Source organism: Myodes glareolus, chromosome 13, assembly GCF_982192425.1.
Source record: "Myodes glareolus chromosome 13, mMyoGla1.1, whole genome shotgun sequence".
NCBI lineage: Eukaryota > Metazoa > Chordata > Mammalia > Rodentia > Cricetidae > Myodes > Myodes glareolus.
This window is the reverse complement of record NC_142038.1, coordinates 23,121,582-23,134,181: the sequence shown is the minus strand read 5'-3', so window position 1 is coordinate 23,134,181 and position 12,600 is coordinate 23,121,582. Positions and strand designations below refer to the sequence as shown.

General features: G+C 47.8%; 1 protein-coding gene across 11 annotated transcripts in view; it reads left to right on the top strand.

The window, feature by feature from the left end:
- The window catches only part of Nedd4l (NEDD4 like E3 ubiquitin protein ligase), a 325,219-nt gene extending 321,732 nt beyond the window's left edge, over positions 1 to 3,487 (top strand). For all 11 annotated transcript variants that reach the window (XM_087895985.1, XM_087895987.1, XM_087895989.1 and 8 more), the window contains 3 exons: positions 52 to 148; positions 741 to 813; positions 2,956 to 3,487. In XM_087895985.1, the coding sequence (XP_087752111.1) occupies positions 52 to 148; positions 741 to 813; positions 2,956 to 3,058 (273 nt within the window). In that variant the 3' untranslated portion in view covers positions 3,059 to 3,487. The remainder of the gene's footprint in view (positions 1 to 51; positions 149 to 740; positions 814 to 2,955) is intronic.
- The last annotated feature ends 9,113 nt before the right edge of the window (positions 3,488 to 12,600 follow it).

The window sequence follows — 12,600 nt, the reverse complement described above, 5'->3', positions numbered from 1 at the left end:
TCATGACAGTGTGTGCTGCATGGTGACATCATGACCTTCTGCCTCTGGCAGGCTGTGCTCCTGATGGATGCTGAGAAGCGGATCCGGCTACTACAGTTTGTCACAGGCACCTCCCGAGTACCCATGAATGGATTTGCCGAACTTTATGGTGAGTATGGCATGTCTCAGACTCCCCTGTCCTCCTGTGAGGACCCACACAGGCAGCATCCTGCCACCTTGGCCCCTTTCCAGACCAGTTGAACTGGGTCAGTTCCCTAGAGACCCATGGAGATGCAGGACAGAGGCGGGGGTGGGGCAGGGTTTGTCCAGAGAGCCTGAAGGTGTCTTTTTTCTTCATTTCTCTTTTTCTTTTTTTTCCCCCCTATAGTTCAGGGTTTTGGTTCAGCTTTTAAAACCAGATTTTCAGAATCACCCACATGATCGAAACTAGTCCGTTGAAGGACCCCCGCCCCCAGTGGAGAGGCCTCTTTCTGTTCTGCACATCAAGGCTCATGGTGCATTACTTTCCCCTGAAGTAGAGAGGCCACAGCTCCTATGCCTGTGCCATTACTGCCACCCCTGGCCCAGTTCTGAGCTGCAGAGGAGATAGGGCAAGCACTGAGCAGTAGGACTCACCTGGGAAGTTAGGCCCCACCCTGATGCTCACCCCTCCCCTTTCCACTAAGGCCCTCCCCCACCCTCAGAACTTGGTTCTCCTGCTTCAAGCCCTGTTGATGTGTCTTTTTCTTGGTTTTGCCCAGGTTCCAATGGTCCTCAGCTGTTTACAATAGAGCAATGGGGCAGTCCTGAAAAACTACCCAGAGCTCACACATGGTAAGCGACACATTCTCCTTGGGGTCCGGAGGGAGAGCTCAGTGGCGAAGGGCACTTGTTGCTCTTTGCAGAGGACTCGGGCTTGATTCCCAGTCCCGACATGGTGGCTCACAGCCGTCTGGAACTCCAGTTCCAGGAGACTGGATGTTCATAGGCACTAGGCACACATGTGGCACACATCCGTGGAGGCAAACCACTCAGGCGCATAAACATAAAGGAATCTAAGTCTGATGACCTCAGTTGGAGCCCTGGGACCCACATGGTGGAGAGAATCAACTCCAGAGGACTGTCTTCTTACCTCCACATTCATGTTATAGTATACACACATGCCCATGATAAATGTTTAAAAAAAAAAAAAACTAAGGACAGAATTTCCCCATAGCAGCCCCAATTTCAAAGGCCTTCTATTCAGTCTGTACATGTGAATGACCCATGGGTGACCCATGGGCTGTGATGTCATCAGAAGGTGTTCTCTGGCTGGAGAGGGAGGAAGACGCCTCGGGAATTAGTTCAGAGGAGTCACACGACTCCCAGCAGAGACACAGACAGGGCCCAGTGGGTTTTAAAGCAACATCAGCAAGCTCCTTTCAGTCCAGACTTAGCTGGGGTCCCACGTTTCTGTCCAGGCTTCTCCTTTGGCGGAAGTGGGGGAGTATGGTCCTGCCTTTCACTGCACAGTGAGGGTCCAAAGCCTGTGCTGGCCGTGCTGAGCTGATGTGAATGCCCTCTCTCACCCACAATGCCTGTAAGAGTCTTTGTGAGAGCTGGCCGCTGTGGGGTGGATACCCTTCCCTCACCAGAAGGATCATTTGTGACCGCATGGAACAACGTGGTCACTGCCTGTGTGGTCCTTGCTGACGTACACTGATTTGAGCCCTAAATTGGCCATCCAGAGCAGGCACCGTCCACAGTTTTTATCCAAGGGGAGGATGTCTGCAGAGTTCAGACAGCTTCTTTACAGGGCTCACAGCCCTTTCAGATGCTCTTGAACTGGGTAAGACAGAGTGGATACTCAGGAAACTCTGGATGAGTTGCCCTAGCTGCCGTCTTTTGAGCCTGGGCTCCCAGCTCCTTCTGCACATCTTCTGATTTGACCTCCTGTACTCCTGTGAGGATAGTTTCTCCTTTTTACGTCTGAGCAGACAGGTTCATAGAGGTGAAGTGACTTAGCCAACGTTACAAAGACGGCAGGGACAGGATTTGTAAACTTGTAAACAAGTGGGCTTGACTTCTCGCAGAGGCCATCCATCTGTATCTAAAAACCTCAGTCTTGAGGGGTGAGCTGTGCCAGCCCCACCCCAGCTGAAGTCTTCTGAGTTGGCTCTCTCTGAACATCGCTGGTGGCCAACCGGATAGCAGAGGGGGCTCGGCTTTCTGAAACTCAGGCAGCCTGAGCTCTGCTCTGGGGTCTAGACCGTTGCTAGGAGTGGGACCCCTGGCTCCCTGGCTTCACCTCCTTGTTTAGGGATCTGCATGTGCAGAGCACATAGCCTTAACCTGCTTCACACCTACAGAAGAGCCCTTGGCGCGGCCATGATGGACCAGTGATAGTGTAAGAAACAGTCCGTCCTTCATTCCTGAGTTGTACAGGCCTCATGCTCCGTGGGTTTTCTTTTCTTTTAAAAAAGGGTTTATTATTATTATTATTATTATTATTATTATTATTATTAAAACGTGCAGCGTGTGTGTGTGTGTGTGTGTGTGTGTGTGTGTAGGATGGGGTACATATGGTACCACTGTGGTCAGAGACTACTCTGATTCTCTCCGTCTACCTTTATGTGGTGTCTGGACATTGAACTCAAGTCACCAGGTTTGTCTGCAAGCCCCTGTACTTACTGAGCCATTTCAACAGCCCACATTTTCAGTCTCTCTGTGGATGTTGGTGCTTTGTGTCTCCCTCCAGGCAGCAAAGGAATCATGCACAGTAGAAAGGCTGTCTTCTTTCCCCGTTGATTGTATGACCTGTTTGGCATGGACACTTTTCCTAACTAGAATTTGGCTTTGGGTAATAAAAGTGTGACTTTTTTTCTTTTTAATAATTCCCTTGCTCAAACAGCCAATACCCATTAGCCAAAACAAGAGCATGCTACTATGGCAAGAAAAATGGCGGCCGCTCACCCCCATTTTCCATTCCTTTGGCAGCTTTAATCGCCTTGATTTACCTCCATACGAAACCTTTGAAGATTTGCGGGAGAAACTTCTCATGGCCGTGGAGAACGCCCAAGGCTTTGAAGGGGTGGATTAAGGCCTTCTGCGTCGGGGGCACTGCCCTTCCAGCAAGTTCTGCGTGCACTTTTGCATTTGCCTAGCAGACTTTTGCAGAGCCGGTGGCAGAAGCAGTTGCCTGACCTGGCTCTGGAGCCCAGCTTGTCCAGGCCATGCCCACGTTCCGCCAGGGAACCCAGTCCCGGCTCGAGTGCCGCCCCTTCACCACCAATTCTCAACCGGTTAACGTGTACTCTGATTACATTTCAGGAGGACTTGTTCTATTTATGTTGTGCCTCTGCAGGCAAAGCCCTTAATAAATATTTTGCATACTTTCTAATGACAATGAATGGAATTAATCACACGACAGGTGTAGTATTACAACTCATGTTTACTTTTTAAAAATGATTTAGACTGATTTTCAGATTTTATTTCATTACAATTAAAGATGTCTCATGTACTTGGAAAAGTGGGCATATTTTTTTGTATTTGAATTTCATATCAAGCTTCATGTCAGTGACATTTTTATTTTTGAAGAACTTTGACACTCCCACCCTCTACTTTATTAGAATTGGAAGACTAATTTTTTCTCCAAAAGCATTCTACAGACCAACACGTGGCAAGAATTTCAAATAGAGCATTAAGCATAACCATTTTTTTTCCGTGCTCAGAATGAAAATAAACTGGATATTACCCTCTTTTTTGTACAAACTTAGATGCTAGGTACAGGCTGGAAGAACTGTAGCATAGCATGATAATCTTCGTGTTAACTTGAAAGGAATGACACCATTGTTCCTTCGAAGTATTGACATGTGCCATCACACATTCAAGACAGGGTTGGACTGTCATGTTGCATCAGAAACCCTTAACCCCTCCTGTTGCCGAACAGCCTCTTCTTCATGCTATTTTCTCCTTGGTGTTCGTAGAGACATTTCCAATGGTGTTGCTCGATTCAAAACTGAGGAAGCCAGAGTCAGTGGTCTTCTGTCTCTGTTGGCTGAAACAGTAGCTAATGACCCATTCTCGCTGTAACTGCTGCAATTCCAAAGGCACTTTATGCAGGTCATGTCTGTTTGCTCTTTTTTTTTTTCATGTTTCCCTCATAAACATTACATGTGATTGTTCTTCCTCCCTGCACACATCTGGCCGGTGCAGTATCTGTCAGTTGTGAATTTAGCTGCCCGTGAACCCAGATGTAATGCTGAGCCTCTCGACACCGGCCTTCTCCAACTGCTTTGTAATTTCTACTCAACAACACGGATTTTGCCTACTGTACCCTTAGCCAAGTCGTGTGACATAATGATCTATTTTGCATGCTGCGATACTGTGTACTGCCCCCCTCCCGACCCAGGTCACGTGTATTGTGCGCTAGTTTAAATGTGAGCGAGGAGACCCAGTGGGATCTACGGAGCTCGAGCTGCCTGGTTGGCCATGGTAGAGAAACGTGGCTGTCTGCAGTGTGTAAGTCTCTGTTGCAGAATTCTGTTGCATTCTGAGAAGATGCCTGAGGCAGCATGGGAGTCGAGCACACCTGCTGTCCCTTGAACTTGTGTTGTCCTAGACCCTGTCCTGGAAGTGAGGGGATTCGGGGCATTTTGATCTCTTGCCAGTTGTGAATATTGACAAAAAGACTGCGGTCTCTGCTCTGTAAGAAGAACCTTCAGTGTAAGAAATTGTTCGTGTTTACACAGCCCTGGGTGCCATGAAGAAGCCATGGACATTCTTGGTGGGGGAAGCCCCAGAGCGTAGTGCCCTGCCAACCTGAGCTTCAGCTTCTTCCCATGTGCTATCAAGTAATTACAAAACAATTAACACTCTATTCTTGCTTTCTGGTGAGATACCTTCTGTAGTTACCAGATATTGGGGGCGGGGGTCTTTTGTTGTTGTTGTTGTTGTTGTTGTTCAACCTTCCACATCCAGAACCGTCTCTCTGTTACAAAGAGTGCCAAAGCCCGAGCTGAGCAGGGTATTTTGATTGAAGAAGAAACCGAAATCCGCTCTAGGAACTGGGGTTCTAGAATTCTATAGGCTCTAGATCGAGCCAAGTCATTCACTAGATACAACGTAGTCATTCTGCATTTTAAATAAATGCCAAAATGTCCGTCAGGATGGCTCAGTGCATCAGGGTGTTTGGCACCAAGGCTGACAGCCAGAGTTCAAATCCCTGAGCCCCACCTGATTGGAGGAGAGAAGTGATTCCTGCAAGCTGTCCTTTGACCTAACCCATATGTGATTTCTTTTTAATTAAAAAAGTATAGGGAGGGGAGGGTCATTACTAATCCAAGAGCGGGAAAGACCTATCGAAATACACTCCTGGGAGTACTTGAAAGGCGGGTCATTGTGAATAATGCCTGAGTTCATTGGTCCATACTTCAGGTTTTAGCAGCTGTTACTGGATAGTTAGAAAGTAAAGTTACCGTTCACTGTAATACGGTTTGTGAGGTTTCACTTGTTGCCTGCAGCACCTGATGTCTTGTCTCCAGATCATGATGCCCATGCCTGGTCATCTTTGTAGGATAGTTGTAAACGGCCATGGAGAGTATGCTGTCCCTGAGGGCCAGGAGGCAGCTCATTCTCCAGGCCTGACCTCTGCAGCCAGCTGCAGCAAACAGTAGTTGTGATCATTTATCTTGAGGCTGCAGAGTGGGTTCGAGAACTCTTCCCTGTGGAATGAATGACTCTGAGCATCCTGCGACTGTCTTGTGTTTCCCTCCCCGCCCCTTTTAGTCCACGGTAAGCCTGGATTAGCCTACTGACTCCAGAGCCGGTGGCCGTAGGCATTGGTCTATTCTAGGTGTCCTCACTGTTCTTTCCTGTCTCTCTAAAACACTGATCTCTACCTTCTGTGACCGGTCCTCTGCGGATCACAAGAACCAGAGATCTGTATTTGTTTTGTTTCCGGGGCTGATGTAGCTTAGTGACAGTGTTTACCTAGCATGTACCTAGTGTAGATTTGATTCCCATTGCTGGGGGCGGGCAGGGGGGTGGAGAAGATAAAGAATTCTGTTTCCAAGGACCTGAAGCAAGAGACAGCAGAGAATCCTGACATTGAGATTAAAAATGATGTCAAGTGACTTGATACGCATCTTTTCCCCCATAAGGCTCAGCGTCAGACTTGTGGAAGTGGGCTGCAAAATAATTTAACGCTTCTGCATCTTGCATGACCTGTGGCTCTAGGTCTCGCCAGATTCCAGTTTGTTCTGAGAGTCAGGCTCATGTGCAGCAGCCTCTAATGTGTTCTCTATTTTCCCGATAGTCTCTCATCTTGCCTCTGAAATATGAAAGTCTACAAAGAAAGTCTGGGTTCAACAGCTGCCCAGCCCATCCCCACTGAACTAGCTCTTTGTCTGTGGCTCTCAACTATCTCAGTAATGGAAGGGGGATACTAACTGTTGTCATTCGCTTCCTGGCCAGTAGGGGTGCTGCTGTGCAGGGTCACTGCCTGCCCTGCTTCCCTATCTGGCTCCCAGAAGACCACATGCTACCTCTGTCTCATTCATGTATTGGGGTATATCCTAAGTCATGTCAAAACTGCCAATTTCAGGACTAGGATATGTTTAAAGAAAAAAAAAACTTATAAACTCCACTTTGTATCTTAGATTTTAAAACCGGGTAGAAATGTGATACACATTGAACCACTTTTTTAATTTCTATAAGCCTTAATGAACAGTGTATATACATCTGTGTATGCACTCCATCCCAGAGTGGGTCAGAGAAAAAGCTGTCGCATTAGGACGTGAGCCTGTCTAGGGTTCTCTAGGAAAGGGGTAGCTTTCCGTTGGGTATGAAATCTTCCAAGAAAACTTCTCACTCAACATCTCTCCTTTATTTGCAATGTTAACACGCCAAGCGCGTGTTTGAAGCAGCATGTCTCTTTCCTGGTTTCATATTCGAAAGGTGCAGCAGTGGGACTCTAAGGGCATCTGCTGGCGTGTGACCTCTTATGTCCTGCTTTCCCTCCACTGTGTCTCGGTGTATTAAAAGCCTTTCCTGTGACCATAGCCTGTGTTGACAAATGTCTGTTCTTGTGTAAGCCAGTCTGCACCTTATACTCAGACTGGTTTTCACCTATGTTATCGCGACTTCCTTCATGTCGACCTTTGTGACTCTGTTCTTCCTTTTGCTACCCCAGATGTAACATACATACCCATTTGTGTATGTATGCTGTCCAAATGTATTTGTATATATTTGTATAGCACTTTTACACCTTAGGAGCAATCTGGATTCAAAAGGGAATATGAGAGCTTAGTCCCGTCTACAGTTTTCTCCATGTCCTGAGAATTCTGACCCTCGGCGTCCCAGAGAACCCTAGGAAGGTATTAGCTTGCTGTCATTTCTAAATTCGGGATCTGTTATCAAATGAAACATTTTTTTTAAAGTGACTTTGAAGGTGACAAGAGTTTCAAGCATTCCAAATGAATTCTCAATGTTTCTTAACTTTTTATTCTAACCCCACCCACTAACAAAGCTGAGTGCTATTTGATACAATGGTCAAAACCAAACTACCTTGATGTTTTTTCTAAGACCGCCTAGTGACTGATGCTCGCTTTTCCAGTCCGGAGAACTTTAACCTAGCTTGAATCTGGTACACGCGCCAAGTTTCTCGGTCAAGTCCTTCTCGTTCTTCTTGAGAGAGCTAAAGAGATACTGTAGCTTGTTTTCCTGACAGCCAATGAAAAACTGTGACAAAGTGAAGAAAGATGTTGTAAAGCGGTGACGCCACTTGTCAAATATTTAATAAAGAATTATGAAAGCTGGAACATTTCCTACATAAGTATTATGGGTTGTCTGATTTAAAGCTGTTTCAAGAGTCTGCCATTTTAATCGTGTCAGAGGTTTGAATGACTGCGGTCCTACCTTAGGGGTGAAGTCTTCCCTGAACACACAGGATAAGCATAATAAGAAGTTCATTTGCCTTCATCCATATTCTAGGTTTTGTGTTCGTCTTAGGTTTATTAAGCCTAAGAATTGCCAACTTGATACAAAAAGCATGATCCTATTACTCCATACCTGGAAAGGTGACTGAGTTCACGGCTGCTTTCCAGTGCGCGCTGGACTTCGGAAGAGTGAATGACCTTGGCAGCCAAGCCGTGGAGCGTCTCAGAAAGATGTCCTGGGCATCCAGACCTGTGTCGGTTTCTCATTCCAATTCGGTCTCCCTGTCCCTGGGGGTGGAGGACGCCCTTTTCCGTCCATACTGCCTTCTCAGTGTCCTCACCCCGGCCCTCAGAGACTGCTGGCCTGTGACATCCAAGCAGGACTCGGGGTTGCCAGCCGTGCTGTAGCTTCATAAACTTGCTGCCAAGTGGTCAGCAGCTCCCAGAACTCCTGTCACTCACCCAGGCTCAGGAGGGGACCCAAGCACAGGTGGGAAGGACCACTGTCAGTTCTTAGAGGGAAACGAAGGTGGGATGAACAGATTGCATCTACTGTGTGGTTGCTAGGTTGATAGACCCTCAGCCTGCTGTTAGAGCCGAGTGATGTTGGCATTTCCAGAATGTTATAGCCCCTGACATTAGCAGGCGTTCCCAGAGTTGACTGAGGAGCCACAATCAAACTAGCGCCACTTCTCTCCCCTTTGGTTTCTCAGCACAGCTTCCAGAGGTGGGAGGCTGTGGATCATGCTCTGATATTTGACCTGGGTAGGAAAAGGTCAAGCCTGAGTTAACTAAGGCCTGGTGCTAGCTCCTCGCGTAGCACACTAGAGCCTGTGGAGATAGAGAAGGCTCATTTCCTGCTGGAGTCTGCTCAGGCCCAGAGCTGGGGAGAGAGGGTCCACTGTTTCATGGCACATTTGCAATGGCTGCCCAGCTGGTACCCTTTCTTCAGCGTGTGCCCCATGCTACTGATGTACCTCCCCACCCCGCCCTTTCTCCTTCAAAGCCCAAGCTGGCTCGGGCTGCCTTCCCACTGGCTGCAGATCTCAGAGTAGGAAGGGTGTTCTGCTGAGAAGGTGGGTGGAGAATGCCTCCTCCAACTCCAGCAAGATGCCCAGACCCTGGCGAAGACACCTCTCACTTGCCACCTCAGAGGTGCTGGCCTCAGCCCTTGGAGATAGGAGCTGTTGAACGAGCAAGCAGGGCGTCACGGGAGCTGGGGGGGGGGCAGGGGGGAGATGTTCTCAGCAGTGCGGTAGGTTCTGTGCTCTGATGCTGGTAGGAACCTTGTCCTCTGACGAAAGGGCTCACCTCACAAGTCAGTTCAGCAGGGGTGTCGGGGACTAGAGTAAGAGGAGCATCAAGCTAAGCACTCAGATGCAGTAAGAGAAACTCCTGTGGTGTAGTGGGGGGGACGGACCTTGAATGGCTGCCTAGAACAGCCCCTGGAACACTCCAGCAGGCTCCTCAACCAAATCCAAGATAAAAGACAAGTTTGGGCCATGTCTTTTATGTGTGTTTATATGCACACACTGTGATGGTGGGTGGGTGTGGAGGTCAGAGGGTGACCTCAGGTAGGTGTTGTCCCTCGGGCACTGCCTACCCTTTCTTTATTTTTTTTAAGACTGAGCTAGAACTCACCACGTAAGCTAGAGCGCCTGACCATCAATCCTCAGAGATCAGCCTGCTTCATCCTCTGTTTCGATGGTTTCTAGGGGTGGAACCCATCTCCTCCTGCTTGCAGGGCAAGCGCTTTATTAACTGAGCCATTTCTCCAGTCCCGACTTGGACTGTATTTCAGAACACTCCGTGCCTTCTCCAAGCCAGTCTTCACCCCAACATCTCAAAGTCTTTCTTAAATTTCCGTTACATACTAGCGTTATTGTAGCTAGGATTTCATGTAGAGCCATATAATTTATTCCGATGATTATTTTTTCTAGTTAGTACGTATGGTTTCTTAACCTAATAAAACTTAGTAAGCCGGGGCTGTGCTTGCCTGGTATGCACAAGGGCCTAGGTTTAGTTCCCCATAACTATGTGAAACTGTGTGACGGTGCATGCCTATAATCCCAGGGAGAACCAAAAGTTCAATGTCTTCCTCAACTATGTGTCAAATTCAACACAAGTGTGATCTCTACAAGAACGTATTTCAAAAAATTTGTTTTGATTGGAAGCCGACATAGTAGTATCATGAATAGGGGGGAAAAATAAATAGTAGCCCCACTTCACATGGAATGGGTCAGTCATCACCTTCAGAATATATAGTCACCTTGTAGGTTTTGAAGCCTGGCAATGATCTTGGCCTTCGAATTAAAATCTAGATGACTCACCTTGCAGTGGGAGTTCCCAGGCCTCCTAGAGGGTAGTGTGGCTTGTTCTCCAGGTTTCTGGATCACAGTTCACTTTTCCTCCTCCATGGAAGATCCTCAGGTAAGAAGAAACGAGTTCACTGGGACAGATTAACACGGGAGCAAGCAATCCCCAAGTCGAAGTGGCTTGACAAAGGCCTCTTTCCCACAATCCTTTGCAGGTTTAAGCAGATGCTCCTTCAGTTACTCAGACACTCTCCCTCTGCAACTCCACAATCCTCTGAGACAGGGCACCTACAGCCTGCGAGGTGACAGAGCCTGGGAAGATTGCAGGATGAAAGCAAACCTTTGTCCGGGTCCCCTGGCCAGAGCAAGACCATAGCTGTAGCTAGATGCAGTGGAGTCTGGGGACGACCTTGAAGAGACAGTTTCTCCTGCAAACAGTGGCCTCGGAGCCATTCGCCAAGCCTCTGGAGTCTTTGGTTTACTCTCTCGGTTCTGCTGCTTTCACAGATCTCCATATCACCCTAATATGATATTACCATGTTCGCACCAATTTCCATATCAGGAAATAGACTTGCAGAGTGGAACTGGGAATCCAGGGTGTCTGGATAGGAGGCCACCACTCCCCTATGACTCTACTACCTGACCATCGGCTCCTTCACCAAACATCCCATGGAAAATGCCAGTAAACTCATTTATACTAAGATGTAAGTGACCAATTAACTGGACACAGAAGTGGTTTTCACCGCTAAAGATGATGCTTAAGTTAAAAAAAATTAATAAAAAGAACAAAGTTACACCATTTAGTTACCAGAAAACTAAATATGAAAGGGTTTTGAGGACAAGGGGGTCTATTTCAGCCACTAAATCCATTGTAAGTAGGAAACGTCTACATAACTTGAAAAGACATTGTCCAAGAATCCAGGCCTCCCTCCCGTCACCCTTGCCTCCAGCATGAAGCCAGGGCCTCCTGTGGATCATGTGAGCACCCCATTTGCGCAACAGGGCAAAGAGCCAAGTGGCCTAGAGACTGGAAAGTGGAATTTCCACTCTGGGGGATGCGTGGTGGAGCACCACCATGTTGTATTTGTAGAAGAGTCTCTGTCGATAACGAATCTTAGATAGTAGCTTGTATTTAATAAGTACGTCAGAAAGCCTGAACTGGGGCTGTGCCTGTCATTTAGCTCTCCAAAGGCCCCTGCCGTGGGGTCTTCCTTCTCCAGACCCCCCTGCGGGGCTGCAGTCACTCCTTGGCCCTCTGCCCTTTTCTGCATATTCTTTGCTTGGACATTCCTTGCTGGTTCGTCAGTGAGGTTGGGAAAGGAGGGTGGACATGTCATCCTTGTAGACTGGGTGTTTAAACAACAGCCAGGCCTTTGAACCCTGGGCCCCAGTTAAAAAGTAACACACTCGATGCTGGATCAAGAGGAGACAAATATTAGCTTTGGAGGCGGAGAGCCTCATCATTGAGAAATATCTGCTGCTGGCAACAGGAAGAGAGCAATGGTCACACCTGAGTGGGGGGCTTAGGAACCCCCAGATTCCTGTGACCTTAAGCCAGACACCCTGTTCTTTTTGGTTTTGTTCTTTTGAGTATTTTCAGGTGAGGTGGGGGGCTTGCTGCATGGGACACGTGGAGGTCAGAGAACAGCCTGTAGGTGTTGTTTCTGTCCTGGTACCATGTGGGTTCTAACCAGCAGGTTTGACAGCAGATGCCTTCACCAACTGGGCCATCTTAGTTGAACCTTGATGCTGCCAGTCCATTGGTTTCCATGTCCCTCTTGTTTAATCTCTCACGCTCAGCATGTGCTTACAAATATCTCTTCTCTAAGTGCACATGTGCACACAGAAGTGGTTCTTGGTGGGCTTGCTATTTCCCCATTTCTCTTCCTTCTCCCTACCTCCTCTTCCTTTACGCTTCCATGCGGACAGTCCCATCTACCTCTGGCCCCAACCTCTCTTCTGCCCTTCATTTCCAGTACGCAAGTAGACACATCCGAAGTCCACTCAAACTCAAAATGTCCTTCACACCACTTTCCAACCGCTCTTCCTTGACCTGACCTTAGGAGTCCTTGTGTCCTCCAGGCATGCACACCCACAACCCCATCAATGACCTTCCCTGTATCTTTGCTCCCCAGATAGGAAGAATACAAGATATGGTTCCTTATCCCTGCCTTCTTCATTCACCCAACAGACGTGGGAAGTTCCCATCACCTGCCATGATTGCGGGCACCAGGGATGCAGGCAAGAAAACAAAGTAAGATTGTAGCATGAAGCTTGTTTCAGAGCGAAGGCAAACATGCATGTAAATAGCATGCATGATGTTATTAATGGAGCCACGGCAGAGAGGGGCTACAGGTAGTGAAGGTGGCCTCGTTTTAGATAACATGACA